General features: G+C 42.5%; 1 protein-coding gene across 4 annotated transcripts in view; it reads left to right on the forward strand.

The window, feature by feature from the left end:
- UROS (uroporphyrinogen III synthase) overlaps positions 1-16,915 on the forward strand; it is a 38,517-nt gene that overhangs the window by 1,026 nt on the left and 20,576 nt on the right. For 3 of the 4 annotated variants that reach the window (XM_032175407.2, XM_032175401.2, XM_032175382.2), the window contains exons 2-5: positions 9,448-9,536; positions 9,714-9,797; positions 10,845-10,941; positions 13,720-13,794. In XM_032175407.2, coding sequence (XP_032031298.1) covers positions 9,474-9,536; positions 9,714-9,797; positions 10,845-10,941; positions 13,720-13,794 — 319 coding nt within the window. In that variant the 5' untranslated portion in view covers positions 9,448-9,473. Of the gene's footprint in view, positions 1-397; positions 489-9,447; positions 9,537-9,713; positions 9,798-10,844; positions 10,942-13,719; positions 13,795-16,915 lie in introns of all 4 variants that reach the window. The other variant, XM_032175391.2, reaches the window with a different exon arrangement.

Genomic DNA, 16,915 nt, shown 5'->3' on the forward strand with positions numbered 1-16,915 from the left:
GAGATGGAGATTGCAGTGAGCCGAGATCGTGCCACTGCACTCTACGCTCCAGCCTGGGCGACAGAGGGAGACCCCATCTAAAAAAAAACAAAATGCTTCGGGACCAGTGGGGTAGTCTAGGTTAAAGACCCGAGCCTATTTTGAGAGAAGAGCGGAGGGGCCTGCGGCCCACTGCAGAGTGCGTGCGCCTGTGCTGCCAGCCCCTGTGGCAGGTGGGGATGAGGCCCGGGGCGGCCAGGTCTTCCTATTGCTAGAGAAGCGGGGTTCATCAGCTTTCTAGGAATAAGATCTACGGTTCTCCATTGATTTTTCTCTGTAAAATGAGGGGGGTGGGTTGGATATGTTTGATTCTAGGAATGGAGTGAGCTGCCCTAATAGGCTGCTTCTGTTTAAGCAGGGTAACATCTGATAAATCAGTGCTCCTTCATCAGTAGGAGACGGCGTGCCCTAAAGGTCCCAGGAGCCCAGATCGCCCATAATCGTGTTCTGTGAGTTCCGCCTTTCCTGGGAGTCTCTTGTCTACCCGGCCACGTCATGGATATTGAAGTAATACTTACACATCAGCGCTCCACATCTGATGGGGCAGCTTGAAATGGCCCCTTTGGGTCGCACAACTGCAGAAACATGTTCCTGTAATGGAGAAGAGAGGAAGCTGTCAAAAAAGACCTATCAAAAGGCTAAAATTAGAAAAAAGACTCAGAAAGACCATGCGAACATATCAATAGAGTTGCACTGAGATATGGCCAATTTTTTTTTCCTGTTTCTTTATACTTTTTTATGGTGGTAAAAGATACATAACATACATTTTACCATCTTAACTATTTTTAAAGATACAGTTAAGTGGCATTAAGTGCATTCACATTGTGCAACCATCACCACCACCATCCATTGGCAGAACTCTTTTCATCTTGCAAAATTGAAACTCCGTAATTAAACAGCTCCCTTATTCTCCCCCCATGACCTTTCCACTTTCCATCTTTATTAATTTGACTATTCTAGAAACCTCATATAAGTGGAGTAACACAGTATTCTTCCTTTTGTGACTATTTCATTTAGCATGATGTCTTCACAGTTGATCCCATGCTGTAGCATGCATTAGGATTTCCTTCCTTGTTAAGGCTGAATAATATTCCATTGCATGTATAGACCACATTCTGTTTATCTACTTATCTGTCGGTAAACACTTTGGTTACTTCTACATTTTAGCTATTGTAAATAATGTTGCTATGAACATGAGTATCAAATATCTGTTCGAGTCCCTGCTTTCAATACTTTGGGGTGTAAATGTAGGAGTGGAATTGCTAGATCATATGATAATTCTATGTTTATTTTTTTGAGGAACTATACTTTTTTGTAGTTTGCAAATCTTTCACAGTAAACATGGATCACTTTTGTAAGACAAGCAGGGGCAAAAGCCTTACTTTATGCCTCAGATTAGTTCCCAATGTTGAGCTCACGGTCAGAGTGTGAATTAGAATAGCGAATGTGAAAGTAAATACAGTGCTGACCCCAGGGAACTGAACTCAGCAGGTACTAGCTAGATTGCTTACCACTCGTTCAGTGTTCATCTTTAGCTCAGAATTTATCTTAATGAGGCAGAGGGATGGTAGCAAGTGGTTAGGAGAATGAGCATGGGCTTCAGACCAGGATCCAAATTCCATCCCTGCCACTTACTGTGCTGTGTGACCTGGGACAAGTTACTCAAACCTCTCAGGGACTTGGTTTCACCTCCTGCAAATAAGGCGAATACCACCTACCTTGCAGGTTTAAGTGAGGATTACAATCTTGCATGTAAAATGCTTAGCCCAGTGTGATAGTTACTTTTATGTGTTATCTTTACTGGATCACGGATGCCCAGATATCTGGTTAAACATTATTTCTTGGTGTGTCTGTGAAGTTGTTTTCAGAAAAGATGAGCATTTGAATGGATAGACTGAGTAAAGTGCATTGCCCTCCCCAAAGTGGGTGGGCAGCATCCAATCTGTTGAGGGCCTAAATAGAGCAAAAAGCCAAGAAAGGAAGAATGTGTCCTGTCTCCTCCTGACAGCTTGATGTGGGATATCTTCTGCCCTTGGTGCTCCTGGTGCTGAGGCCTTCAGACTCAGGCTGGAACCTGCACCCTTGGCTCTCAGGCCTTCAGGCTACACCACCAGCCTTCCTGCTTACAAGTCCCCAGCTTGCAGACAGCAGATCATGGGACTTCTCAGCCTCCATAACTGCATGAGCTAATACCTTATAACAAATCCCTTTCTAGATGTAAATATATGCCATTGGTTCTGTTTCTCTGAAGAACTCTGACTAATACACCAGTAATTAACATGAGTAAATGCTCAGTAAAAGAGTGGCTGTTGTTATTGCTGATACTGAGAACACCATGACATAGAAAGTATGGGTTTGAGGTTTGACTCTTTCTTACCAGTAAAGTGCCCTGATTCCAGTCATTTTTTTTTTCTTTTCTTTTTCATCAACGATTGATGAACATAAGTATGAGGGTAAAATGGCAGAGCAAGCATTAGACTGTAAATCTAGAGACAGGTTGAGCCCTCTTTTTACCAGTGCCGAGGTGAGTTTCATGCTGGAAGCTTCAGGAGCAGCCGGGGCTTCTCCCGCCTTTTTCCCCCTCAATGGGAAATAACAGATTTTATTATTTTCGTTGGAAAAAAAGGCAGAGGAAACCCCGGACGCTGCACGGTTTTTAGGCCCTAGCCTCACCAGTCTCACAAGCCTCCTATGAAGGAGGGCCATATAGTGCCTCTGATCTGCTTGATGCAGACCCTAGGGTCCTTCCCACTCCCATGAGCCACCCACCAGAGTGAGCTAAGAAATCAACTGGCAGAGAGCAGAGTCACGTATGGCCAAGAGGAATTGTTCTGGGGGTTGATTAGTAAGAAGAGAGGGAGGAGAAGAAAAACTGCACAGGGATCAGATGCCTCCAGCAGAAGAAAGCAAGGCATAGAGATCTCTTACCATCTGAGTCACGTGGCACCAAATATATTACCAGTGGCAAATCAGTAGGCATCTGCAGCAATCTCAATTCTTGTCTCTTCAGAAGAAAATTCAACTGGGGGCATAAGGCAGAAAAAGTGACCAAGGCTAGCTTCAGAGCAGGAGTGGAAGTTTATTTTAAAAAACTTTAGGCTGGGTGCAGTGGCTCACGCCTGTAATCTCAGCATTTCAGGAAGCCAAGGCGGGCGGATCACGAGGTCAAGAGGTGGAGACCATCCTGGCCAACATGCTGAAACCCCATCTCTAGTAAAATACAAAAATTAGCTAGGCGTGGTGGCACATGCCTGTAGTCCCAGCTACTCGGGAGGCTGAGGCAGGAGAATCGCTTGAACCCGGGAGGCGGAAGTTGCAGTGAACTGAGATCACACCACTGCACTCCAGCCTGGGTGACAGAGCAAGACTCCATCTCAAACAACAACAACAACAACAACTAACTTTAGAACAGGAAAGAAAGTAGAGTACGCTTGGAAGAGACCTAAGCAGGCAACCTGAAGGACAAGTGCTGCGTTTTTCTTTAAGGAAAAGTAATCATTCTCTCTGTTTCAAAGATGCTGGGTAAATTTGAAATTGTTGTTTTCCCACAAGGTGAACAAATAATGAGCACCTACTACAGGAAAGAAAGTGCATCAAAAAAGCCAACAATGGAGAGGTTCACAGCCCCTTTCCAACATACAGGAATCTGAAACTGAGACTGAGGCAAAAGCGGCCTAGACTGGAACCCAGACCCTGGCCCTCCTGTGCAAACACCTTCTACTCCACCAAGCCTCTTCCTAAAGCCCAAGGTGGCGATGTGTTAACCTATCTGTTCATGCTTCTCAATTGATTTCATTCTCAATCAGCCTGATAATATGTGACTCTAGCACAGCAAAGAATCATCAACAACAGAACCTTTTAATTTTATATTATTATTATTATTATTATTATCATTGAGACAGGATCTTTCTCTGTCACCCAGGCTGGAGTGCAGTGGCACGATTATAGCTCACGGCAACCTTGAACTCCTGGGCTCAAGTGATTCTCCTGCCTCAGCCTCCTGAGTAGTTAGGACTACAGGGATGCGCCACTATTCCCAGCTCCTTGTTAACAATTTTTAAAATTTTTTGTAGAAATGGGGTCTCGCTATGTTGTCCAGGCTGGTCTCGGACTCCTGCTCTCAAGCAATCCTCCTGCCTCAGCCTGCCAAAGTGCTGAGATTACCAGGCACGAACCACTGTCCTGACCTAGTTTTACATTAGAAATGCTTTCAGTGTTTGGGAATGATTGTATATAGGATTAAAAAAGAAGAGAAATGCTTTCAGTGATGTCAGACAAAGGATAAGGGTAGTAGTTGGGTTTTTATTTGCAACACATCTCAGGGAACCTGTTTATTATCCAGAAGCCTAAACTTCATGCCAGCATCAGTTTTATTACCTAAGAGAACCACAGATTAGAACCCAGGAGAAATATTTTTTCTGTTTACAATGGGTAGATTGATTTTGCTTTGGGGTGTTTGCATAACTAAACTAAGCACTTTGTACTACAGTGATACTTTATATTTTTATACCTCTATTTTTCCCAAACATTTTTGTATTGGAAGTGTATGTGAGGCATAATATAGCGTAGGGGGTTAAGAGCACAGACTTTGGAGCCAGACTGGCTGGGTGTGAATCCCAGCTCTGCCACCTAGCAATTCTGAGACTTTGGATGAGTGTCATCCTCTGTACGCCTCAGCTTCTTCCTAAGCCTCGTAGGTGGACTTAATGCATGTGAAGCTCTTAGAATAGCGCCTGGGAGGCAGTAAGTGCTCAATAGATCTGTTTGCTGTTCTTACCTTCTTTGAGTCACTCAGCAACCCTAAGGCTTGGTAGGGCAGAGGTTGTTCCCATTTAACATGGGAAAAAACAAGATCACACCATGGTTAAGTCATAAAGCTGAGACCAGAGCCCAGGTCCATTGGCCCTTAGTCCTGTGCTTATTCTGTGACACCATACTTCCTTCCTTACATTATCACCTTAGAGAAGGGAGAAGGTAAAAGGGCAAGCAGAAATGAGGAAAAGAGAGGATAAATACATGTATAAGGCTGGGTGCGGTGGCTCACACCTATAATCCCAGCATTTTGGGAGGCCGAGGCAGGTAGATCGCCTGAGCTCAGGAGTTCGAGACTAGCTTGGGCAACATGGTGAAACCCTGCCTCTAAAAAAAAAAAAAAAAAATACATCTATAAACAAGAAGCTTCCCGTTGCTATTAAGATAAGAGCCACATTCCCTAATATGACCCAATGAGACCCAGCAGACTTGGCCCTGCCTGCCTTGCTGCCATCCCTCACCACTCTGCCCTGTGCTCTCCAGCCGCTTGGACTTCTCATTTCTCAGGTGAACCGACCTCAGCATCTACAGTGCACCAGCCCCCGTTCAGGCTTCAGGTGCACTTCCACGAGGAAGCCTCTTACTTCTGTGTTAAGTAGGATATAGATTCGGCCACTCCAGCAGAGATCCAAATGAACAATGGCTGAAACAGGATAGGACTTGACTTTTCGCTGATGCAAAAGTCCTGGCTGGAGTGGTAGCTCTGTCATACAAAGGGGTCTGTGCTCCTTCTGTCTTGTTCCCTCATCCCTAGGTTGTCCTCCGAGTATGAAGGGGCTGGCCACCCCATCCACATTCCAGCCAGAAAGAGGGAGGGGAGGGGAGGGACCAGCATTTCCTTCTAAGTGCGGGACTCACAAGTTTTGCCCATCACTTCACCTCGCATCCTGTTGTCAGAACATCGTCACCTCGTGATATCTAACTACACATTGTTATTTTTGGCAACCATTGCCCGGTTAATGAGCGATACCATTTCTGTGAGGGGAAGGGAAGCGTAGATGTTTAGGGGCAACTGGCAATCTATACCACACCACCCAGTCCCAATAAGATGTACCAGTTATGAATCTTGAATATTCTTTCATAAGTCTTACTGCATCGTGACTATGTTTTTGCTGATTTATAAAGTACCTATTTGACCTTCCTGTAAATATAATGATGTAGGGACCATATTAGATGCCTACTGCCTAGTACAGTTACTGTTCTAGAAAGATGTGATTTACTGATAGGATTAAACTGGACAAACCAAAAAAAGTTTAGGTAGGATTCAAAGAAGAAAGACACTTCTTTTCAGCCTGGTCCCAACCATTTCAAACTAGGCTGTAGACAAATGGTTTTGCCTGGAATTATATCGGCAAATCCTGATAACTGCAATATGAAGCCTTGATCCAGTCACTTTTACCTTGCCTTTGCTAAAGCCAGCACCCCCGCCACAACTCTGATTCAGTCACCGATGCCTTTCAGCTAATCTGCTATGACCCATGGGGTCCGTGTCCTTCCTTGCCTCAGAAGTCATGGTGTTTCTGAAGTGTAGATCCCGTCACTGCAATCCTGTCTTCAACCTTGTAGTGGGGTCCTTTTTCTCATGAAATCCAAAGCTTACCTTGTCCATCACACTTGAGCCACACCTACCCTTCTCTCCTAGGGATACCCAGGCCCCTTTCTGACCCTTGAATATTTTCTCCTCACTGCTGCTGTCATTCAGATCATATATGCCAAAATGACGAAATGTCAGCTCCCCAGAGGTCTCCCTGGACAGGTAACTAGTTATGAGCACCCCAGTCACTCTACCAGATCACCTCATAGCACTTACTAGTGCTGAAATTATTACACACAGCCCCAGTAAATAATGCAGACCTAATTTACCTGAGGGTGATTCCAGGCTTGGGATTTGGCGTCACTGCCTGAGAACTATATAGAAACATTTGTGAGAGGCTGGCTCCTGGTATTTGAAAGCATTACAGAAACATTCTTTGCAAATGTGGGGATAATGTGGGGATCTGTATCTCAGAGGCTAGATCCATGGCGGAACATGGTATGGGGCTGAGGAGAGCCCTGTGGCCACAGGATTGCCTGCTTCCGAGCATTATGTGTTTGCTTTTTAATCCCCACACTAATTGCTTGCTTTGTGTGCCACAAGAGGATTTATGCCTTAGACGAAAATGCCAAGTTCTCCCTGGCATTCAGTGACATACGGATTCCTGGAGCTGCCAAATTATAAGGTGAATTAGAGTTCAATCAGAGAACAAGAACCAGTAAGGCCGGGCGCCGTGGCTCACGCCTGTAATCCCAGCACTTTGGGATGCCAAAGCGGGCGGATCACGAGGTCAGGAGATTGAGACCATCCTGGCTAACATGGTGAAACCCCATCTCTACTAAAAATACAAAAAATTAAACGGGCGTGGTGGCGGGCGCCTATAGTCCCAGCTACTTGGGAGGCTAAGGCAGGAGAATGGTGTGAACCCGGGAGACGGAGGTTGCAGTGATCCAAGATCACGCCACTGCACTCCAGCCTGGGTGACAGAGCGAGACTCCATCTCTGTGATTGCAAGGAACTGGCCTGTGCAACTGTGGGTGCTGGTAAGTCTGAATCCACAGTGCAAGCCAACAAGGAGGGCAGGCCTGCAGGAAGGGCAGGTGGGGAGTCGCACAGGCTGGAATTTCTTCCTCAGGTCTGCTGTTATTAATGCCTTTGGACTGACTGAATCAGGCCTACCTGGGTTATCTAGGATAATCTCCCTTACTTAAAGCCAGTTGATGTATCTTATCTCTAAAATACCTTCACAGCAACACCTAGAGTAGTGTTTGGAAAAGCTGAGCACTAGAGCCTAGTCACGGTGACACAAAAGTGACCACTGCAGAAGGGTAGGCTCCTAATTTCTATGTGAGACACATTTTAAGTAACTTTAGGAAGTGATAGGAACCACACTGCCCATTACCCCAAACCCCCAGTCTCTCTAGCTAACACCTTGATAACAGCAATGTTAAAACTTGATTTCATAATTATTATATTTGTTCGCCAGGTTTGATGCTTAGATACAAAGCAGTTAATTTTGAGCCAATTTTCCTAAAATGTTCCATAAATAATATAATACTCCAGAAATATATTCAGTAGTAATTTATAAGTAATGGCACCCAGAATTGGCACATTTCTGCTTCGAACAATGTAGTCTGTTGACTCTAAGCAACCACTGCATAATATTTATTAAGTAACTGGTGGGTCTAATGCTATTTATGGAATGATAATCTACATCTCAAGCAGATTTATTCTGCAGTTTCTCAGCAGCATTTATTGGTTGGTTGGTTGGTTGGTTGGTTGGTTGGTTGGTTGGTTGGTTGGTTTAGAGACAGGGTCTCACTCTGTCACCCAGGCTGGACTGCAGTGGTAGGATCACGGCTTACTGCAACTTCCTCCTCCCAGGCTCAAGTGATCCTTCCAAGGAGCTGGAACTATAGGTACATGCCACCAGGCCCGGCTAATTTTTTAATTTTTTGTAGAGATAGGGTCTCACCATAGTGCCCAGGCTGGGCTCAAACGATCTGCCCACCTCAGCCTCCCGAAGTGCTAGAATTACAGGCATGAACCACTGTGCCTGGCCAGCCTTTGGGATGATTATAATGTGCCCCCGCCCCCGACCCCAATACAAGAGGAATATAGTTTTCATTGTAAAAAAAAAAAATTTGTGTAATACTGAAAGAGGTAAAGAAGAAAATAATCATTGTAACCTACCACTCAGAAATAATTGCTATTAATATTTTGGTGCATATCCTTTCATTTATGTATGAAAATCTATAAAATCATACTGTTTACGTAATTCTGAATCTTGCTTTTTTCTTAACATTATTTTGTGATTAAATAATTCATGTAATTATTTGTGAATATTTTAATGATTTCATAGATCTGTAACATGATTTATTTAACCATTCTCTGATCATTGGATCTTTACATTCTTTCCAGTTATTTGTAATTCTAAAGAATTCTAGTGTGAGCATCTTTATGTTAATCTTTGGACACTTTTATGAGTGTTGCTTTAGTATTCTTAGAAGTGCAATTACAGGGAGAAAGAGGATGAAGTATATAAGGCTTTTGATGTCAACAAATCATTTTCCAGGTTGTTAGACTCTCTTATGATACTTGACAACATTTAGAAAACATCATTTAATAAGTAGAAGAGTCAGTATAATTATTTCCTAAAGTGCCTATGAGCTACTTAGCATATTTATCTTGAAATGGAAAAGCTATTTATCTCCTTAAAACATATGATATCCATTTCTCTGTTTGTTGTTGATACAACCCTAAATTTGCATCAGTTCTCTTTCCCGAACTATAAACGTTTGGCATAGGACACTTGGCTTTCACTAATGGCTTTCATCTGTCTTTCCAAGCGATATCAACTGCTAACATGCTCTTTCTTGGCCTTATCAGTGACAGGGGTCTTCAGAAAGAACAAGCCCATTAGCGCTAAGTCATGGTGTAGGAGGGATAGGTCTCTTCAACAAGCATTTGATTGCCTTCTTCTTGTGTACCGTCCCCATCGGAAATTGCTTAGGAAGAGTCTTTGAGATCTAATTAAGATCTGTTTCCTTGCTCTGTCACAGCGCCCTGTAAGGACTGCCAGGCAATAATGAAGATTCTTTTACTGAAGGATGGGAAGGAAGACGACTGTGGCCAGGATCCGTACATCAGGGTAAGTGGCCTGAGACTCCTTATCCCATAGTGTCCTTTCTACGGAGTCAAGGGGCCTGGAGCAGGCAGGGGTGGGGTCTGCAAAACCTCAGAGGAACTGACGCAGAATAAATTGTTAATGTTTCCTTATTTTAAAAACAGCCCTAGCCAATCCAGAACTATATTCTTTCATTTGCAGGAATTAGGATTATATGGACTCGAAGCCACTTTGATCCCTGTTTTATCATTTGAGTTTTTGTCTCTTCCCAGTTTCTCTGAGAAGGTAAGGCCTGTTGTGACTGAGCACCATGTTAGTGTTTGATTTCTTCCTTGCCAGCTGAAGCCAGAGTGGGACTGTTTTACTGTCTCCTTATTTTATTCCCAAACTTTAAAACAAGGCAACATAACCTCACCTGGCTCCAGGAGGCTGCTGCTATTGGGAGGCTCTGACTGAGCCTCTATCAGCCTCTCCAGAAAGCCACCCAGACTCAGAGATTGGGGCCCAGGAGAGCAGGTCATGGTGAGAGCAGCAAACCTGCATTGCTCTCAGCAGTCCTAGAACGCTTTCACTCATCCTCTCATTTAATCTACCCCTCACCCCCAACTTCTGCAAAGCAGGCCGGGGAGGTGGTATTTTCCCATTTTAGAGATTGGGGTCTCAAATTAGGCAACTCAGCTAAGACCTCTAGCAAGTAAGAGACAGGGCTGGGACTCAAACCCAGGGCTTCTGCCCACAACTTCAGTTCTTCTTCCAGTGAAGAGTGATAAAAATTGCAGGAGACAAGTCCAGTAAAGCCTTCCAAATGCTTCAGAGTGAAAATTCCGTGCCCACAGCTTCAGCGAAGTCAGATGTATACAGCAGCCTAGTGCCTGGCTCAGAGTAAATATTCGGTAGATGATATCACCATTATCCTCTTTGAAAATCAGGGCTTCAGCATTGATATCACCCCCTGAATATTCCCATTTTTATTACAGATTCGGATCAAGTCTTCCCCCACTACCTGCACCCTACTCTAATCCCAGGCTGCGTCAGGCTTCCCCTCTGTGCTGCAGTGCACTTATCACCCTGTGTTTCACTTGTCTCTGCCCTAGACTGTGAGCTTCCTGGGGGAAATACTGGGAATAAGGAATTCACCTGTGTATCCTAAAAGTCCTAGAGTAAATAGTTCCAGGCACATAGTAAGCACTCAGTAAGTTTTGGGGGGATGGGTGGAAGAAATTAGTTTGCCTACTACTATTGTGAAGCATTTGGAATTCTGAGTCTCAGCTCCTTGGAAGATGTTGAACATAGCCATCGTATAAAATGCCTTTATTGCTTTTTGGTGTGCAGCTTTCTCATCCTGAAGATTACGGGGGACTCATTTTTACCAGCCCCAGAGCAGTGGAAGCAGCAGAGTTATGTCTGGAGAAAAACAATAAAACTGAAGGTGAGGGTGGGTCTGCTGTGGATTCCCCTGGACATTTATTTACTCTTATTTCTCCTGCTGGGAGACTAAATTCCAGAAGCAGCTGCACTTCTAAGAGAAGTGAGTGCTTAGTGGTATCAGGTCACAGACTCTGCCTTGGGAAATAGGAGACAGGGCTGTCTCCTAAACTCCCAGACAGATGACCCTGAGGGGGACTTTCCCCTGTCTATTCGTTGTTCACCTCCTAGGGACTGATATATCCCCTTAGAAGGTATCAGGCACCAGCTTCTTCCTCTGAAAATAGGATAAATACTACTTTCCTGAAATAGAGATGATGAAAAAATCTAACTATGAGAAAATGGTCAGTGCCACCATGTCAGGCACTTAGTGACCCAGTCATCTCTTTGACTTGTCTTCCCACCTCCATCCCTCACTATCAGAACAGTATGAAAATGGCAGTGCCCGTTAACAGAACCCTGGATTTCAGCCTGAGCAAACACCTTATTAATAAATGCAATTGAATAGCTTCCTAGCTAACATTTATGGAGTGCCTGTTGTATGTCAGACCCTGTGTAATGAATACTTCACATTCATTACCCCACTTAACCCTAGATAACAATCCAGAGGCACACATTGCTATGATCTTATGTCTTATGTTACCATTGAGAAAACTGAGGCTGGGATAGTGAGCACAGAACAAGTCAGTGCAGAGCCAGGCTTCACACTTGGGCCACCCACCTCCACAGTTACACTGATGAGCGGAGGCAGCAGGCAGAGTGGTTATGCGAGGGCTTTGGAGTGAGTTAGGCCTGGGTTTATGCAGCTATTTGGACCTTAATGACTTCCTTGACCTCTCATCATGGGATTACTACTAATAGTAATGGGATTATCTACTAATAGTAGACTATTAGTTAGGTAGAACTTACTGAATGCTCACTCTGTGCGAGACGCTGTCCTGAATACTTCTTCCTGTGAGATAGATATGCTTAGTATTTTCACTTGGCAGATGAGGAGCCTGAAGAACAAAGGGTATGGAACTTGCCAGGCCCCCACAATGTGTAAAGCACAAGTGCAGGATTCAAGCTGCAGAGTCTGAGTCCCGAAGGAAAGCATCCAGGACATTACCTGGAGCAGAGTGGGCATGAAGTAAGTGACGGTATGGAGTAAGTGACGGTGGTGAGTTCTGGTTATTCTGTCTCCACATTTAACCAGGCTTCGTTGTAGCCTAAACATCTCACCTTCTTGGTGATTTCATACACACGTTCACCTCCTGTTGAAAAGAAAGTCTGAGAACCTAAGAAACTCAGAGCCAGCCAGGTGCAGTGGCTTATGCCTGTAATCCCAGCACTTTGGGAGGCCAAGGTGGGCAGATCACTTGAGGTCAGGAGTTCCAGACCAGCCTGGCCATCATGGCGAAACCCCGTCTCTACCAAAACATAGAAAAATTAGCTGGGCATGGTGGCACATGCCTGGAGTCCCAGCTACTCAGGAGGGTGAGGCACGAGAACCACTTGAACTCAGGAGGCAGAGGTTGTATGAGCCGTGATTGTGCCATTATACTCTAGATGGGGAAGCATGTGTACTCTTTCCCAGTGGTGCTCTGGGTGCTTTTTCTTGCAGTTGTATTTTTTCCTTTTGTGTATGTTTTGAGGATGAAGATAATGAAAAAGAGGAAAACCCTAGAAAGGTCACTATAACTCTTTTTGATGCTTTATAATAAAGTTTAAAATGCATTTTCCCATATATTTTCTTATTTTGATTCTCACAACAACCATAGGGAATAAGCAGTAGGAGTATAGTTAATCCCAGTTACCTTGATGAAGAAACAGACGAGGTGCATTAACTGACTTACCTGGGACACACATCTTAAGGGGCAGAGCCAGCTCTGTGGAAGGCTTTCTGACTCCACCCAGTGCTCACTCCAGTTCTGCTGTGAGGCTTGAAAAGCAGTTTGTTTACATGCTATGGATAAGTTTTGAATAAATACTATTGATATTTATGGGGTAGGCAGCAAAGTGGAACTCAATCTTTGATTACCATTTCAAAGGGAATTTCCCTTAATGTAAAGAGTAGAGGAATAATGCTCTTGAATTTAAAGGAAAGTTATGCTCATGACCAGATTTTAGAAAGGAAGAACTATTATTCCCCTGTTTTCTAAAAATGTAATGAATGCCCAGTAGCTTTATGATATATTTATACAATCCATTTTCTCTTTCTGTTTCTTTAATCTATATTTAAATATTTTGTTTGATCATAAAATGACAATATTCTGTATCAAATTGTATTTGTTAATTGACTTGAAATTTATTATTTTTACTTTGGTGTAATGGATAAATGAACCCTCTCCTCTGAGATTACAGTTTGTTGACTGCTTTCAGATTTATATCCCAAATAAACCAATTGGATTTCTTCGTTAGACATTTAAGTTGCTTTTTTTAAATGACCAGTGTCTTTTTCTTTAAAAGTCTAGATTTAAATTTTTTATTTCACTATGCAAATTAATTCTTCAAGTTATGTTGATTTCCTGGTTCCCATTAAAATTCTTCTAGAACCAACTGTGGAAATAGGCTAATATTTCAAGCAAGGAATACTAAGACATTTATGAAAGCAATTTTTAAAAAATTGCCTATAAAACATGAACAAAGTGAAAATGGAATTTTAGTTTGAGATGCTGTTTTCTACATTTGGTTACTAATAGTTTGCTTTGCTCAATTTCTTAGGGTGAACAAGCAGCTTTGGGCAACAGGCCAAATGGCCACTTTGGTATTTACAATTCACATATCATTTCATGTTTTACAGTCTGGGAAAGGTCTCTGAAAGAAAAATGGAATGCCAAGTCCGTGTATGTGGTTGGAAATGCTACTGCTTCTCTAGGTAAGGAGTCAAGGTAAAAATAAAACAACAAAAATTGGCTTAGCCTTTTGAGTTTTAAAAAACACTTTAACTCAGTTTTAAAATATTAGTTTTTGCCTATTAAATTTGCAAAAATTAATTAAATATACGATACTACTGATAAGAATGCAGTGAAACAAATATAATCAAACGTTTCCAAATGGCATTAAAAACTGGTTTACATCTTTTGAGAACCACTTGGTCAGTATGTATGCAAAAGCTTGATTAAAATGTTTGCACCCTTTGGCTGACTAATTCCATTGTGAATGTACATAATGCCACTGAATTATGCACTTAGTGATTAAAATGACAAATTTTATGTTATATTTTTACTATAATTTTTTTAAAAGCCTAAATCTCCAGATAGTGATACTATAGTTGGTTTTTATAGTTTTCTTAATATTTTGTGCATTTTTCCAGTCTTGAGTCTATTTATTTTTCTTAAGCATAAAATGTAAATAGTAATCATTAAAAATTAACATTAAGCATTTTAAATACTTAAAACAATGCTTAGCAATTGTCGTAAGTTAGCCTGTAACTTTGCTTCAGAACAGTTCAATTTGTCCAGTGAATTTGAAAATATTAGAGGAATGTATGAGTGAAAATAGTTTAAGAATTAAAAGCACATTTTCCAGAAAACAAAATGAAATGGGGAAGAAACCAGCTGGGAGTTGCTAAGCTAATTAAAAGATGATTCCTAGATCTTCTGAGCAGCATGACTTTTACCACAAGCTCAGCAGATCAGCCAGGGAAAGGGAATCAGTGGCTTGGTTGCCAAGGAAACCATCTTCCCTCCCGCACATCTCTCTCCAAAAATAAGTGAAGAATTTGCTTGTTACTTTCTTTTATAATTTTTTCCTGAATGAGAAGAGAAAAGAAAATAGACAGTTTCTTTCATTCTCTATATTTCCTACCAAAAACTCAACTATCAAATATACAGTATATTTGTACATTTTCCAAACTTTCACACATTCACTGATAAGCAAACATTTTGAGCACCACATGCCCTTCAGTTTGATTTCAGTAGCATCACTATGCATTTTGCTGTCACTGTCCTGTCATATGAGAAGAAAACGAGAAAAAAGACTATGGTGATACAATGATGAGCATCTACGTATTGAGACTTAGAGTGGCTGAGAGTGGACCATATCAAGTGCAGCACAAGCAGCAGGGCCTTGGTCTCAGTTAGGCACTCACTGGACGCAGTCTGGTCCCTGTTTATTCAGTTGTGAAGGAAAAGAACATGTTCTAAATGCAGGGAACATATTATCAAAGGAGAGAGGAAATTAGAAATGTTGTAACTTTTAAAAATGTCTTTGAAAGGAAACCACATTTTTCCTTGACATGAAAGTCAATCACCCAACTTTGAACATTCTATTTTAGCTCACCTTTTCAGATATAATAATGCACAAAGGAGCTCTTTTGAGTAGGTACAGGGAGGAGGCATTGCTTGAACTCTCTGAGGTTTCTGTTCAACTAGAATCTCAGCAGGATCCTGGAGAGTTATCAGAAGTTGAGCACCAACAGCTGGGAGGAGACCGGGCCCAATGTATTATCTTTGCTGTGTAGCAAATTACCCCCAAATTACCCCAAAACTTACTAACTAGAAACAAGCATTTATCATCTCAATGTTTCTGTGGGCCAGAATCTGGGCATGATTTAGTGGGCTTCTCTGTAACCAGGCCATAGTCAAGCTGGTGGTCAGGGCTACAGACATCTTGAGGCTTGACGTAGGGGAGGGTCTGCTTCCAAAATCACTCACATAGCTGTCAGTGGGCCTCAGAAGATCTGCTTCCCAGCTCACCCACATGGGCCTCTCGAGAGGGCTACCTAAGACATGGCAGCTGGCTTCCCCTCTCACAAGGCAATCCAAGAGAGAGCGAAAGAGAGTGCCTACCACTGAAGCCACAGTCTTTTTATAACCTAATTTTGGAAGTGGCATCCATTTCTTCTGCCATTTCTTTTTGCTTGAATCAAGTAAGTCCAGCCCACACTCAAGCGGAGGGATGACACAGGCATGGATCACAGGGATCATTAGGAGCCAGTTTCCACTGCCCACAAGCCCTCTAGTCAAGAGCTGCCCCTGGCTCCCTAGAGCCTGGGAATCAGGTTAGGAAAGTTGGACATTTGAAGCAAAGAGAAGACAAGGTAGACATTTTTCTTGAAGTAGAAATGAAAACAAGGGTCCAGTGAATAGCAAGGGATTTCGGTGTGGAAGTCCTGTGAGAGAAGATGCCAGTATTTCTTTATAAGTGTTGCAAGCTGACATAATTTTACAGGTATTATTGATTAATAATGGATGGCAAAAAGTACATGCTGGCTGGGTGCAGTGGCTCACACCTGTAATCCTAACACTTTGGGAGGCGGAAGCAGGCAGATCACTTGAACTTAGGAGTTCAAGATCAGCCTGGGCAACATGGCGAAACCCTTTCTCTATTTATTTGAAAATAAATTTAAAATAAATAAATAATTTTTTTTCAAAAGCACATGCTATGTAACATTATACAGTAAGTCCTCACTTGACATTGTTCATAGGTTCTTGGAAACTGCCACTTCAAGTGAAATTATATATAATGAAACAAATTTTTTTTTCCTTATCAATGTTGTAATGAAAACATGTTGAATGAAACGATGTTATTCAAGGACCTGCTGTATGTCATTTCACTTACAGTGGCAATTTCCAAGAATCTATTGTTGACATTAAGTGAGGACTTACTGTACTTGGTCTACATAAAATCTCCTGACAGCATTATTTGGTTCAATAATATATGCATATTTTAATAACATTTTAATTTTTATTGAAGAAGCAAAGATGGTTGGCTTGTGGTTTGATACCTTGCAACTCAGCCAGCCATATCCTAGGGAAGCCTTCCATTTGGCTGCCCAAAGGTCAGGTGCCCCAACTTTCCCATCTGATTGCAAGGTTGGATCCACGCGCCAATTAGTAGGCACTGTTGCTTGGCCTTGTAAACCCAGACCAGTGATGTCACAGAAGATAGCTTAGCAATTAACAACTTGGAATTCATAACACAGAAAGACTCTTTGTACCAGCCTGGGCAACATGGTGAGATCTCTTCTCTACCAAAAATTAGCCAAACTTGGT

Source organism: Hylobates moloch, unplaced genomic scaffold, assembly GCF_009828535.3.
Source record: "Hylobates moloch isolate HMO894 unplaced genomic scaffold, HMol_V3 SCAFFOLD_3, whole genome shotgun sequence".
Lineage (NCBI taxonomy): Eukaryota > Metazoa > Chordata > Mammalia > Primates > Hylobatidae > Hylobates > Hylobates moloch.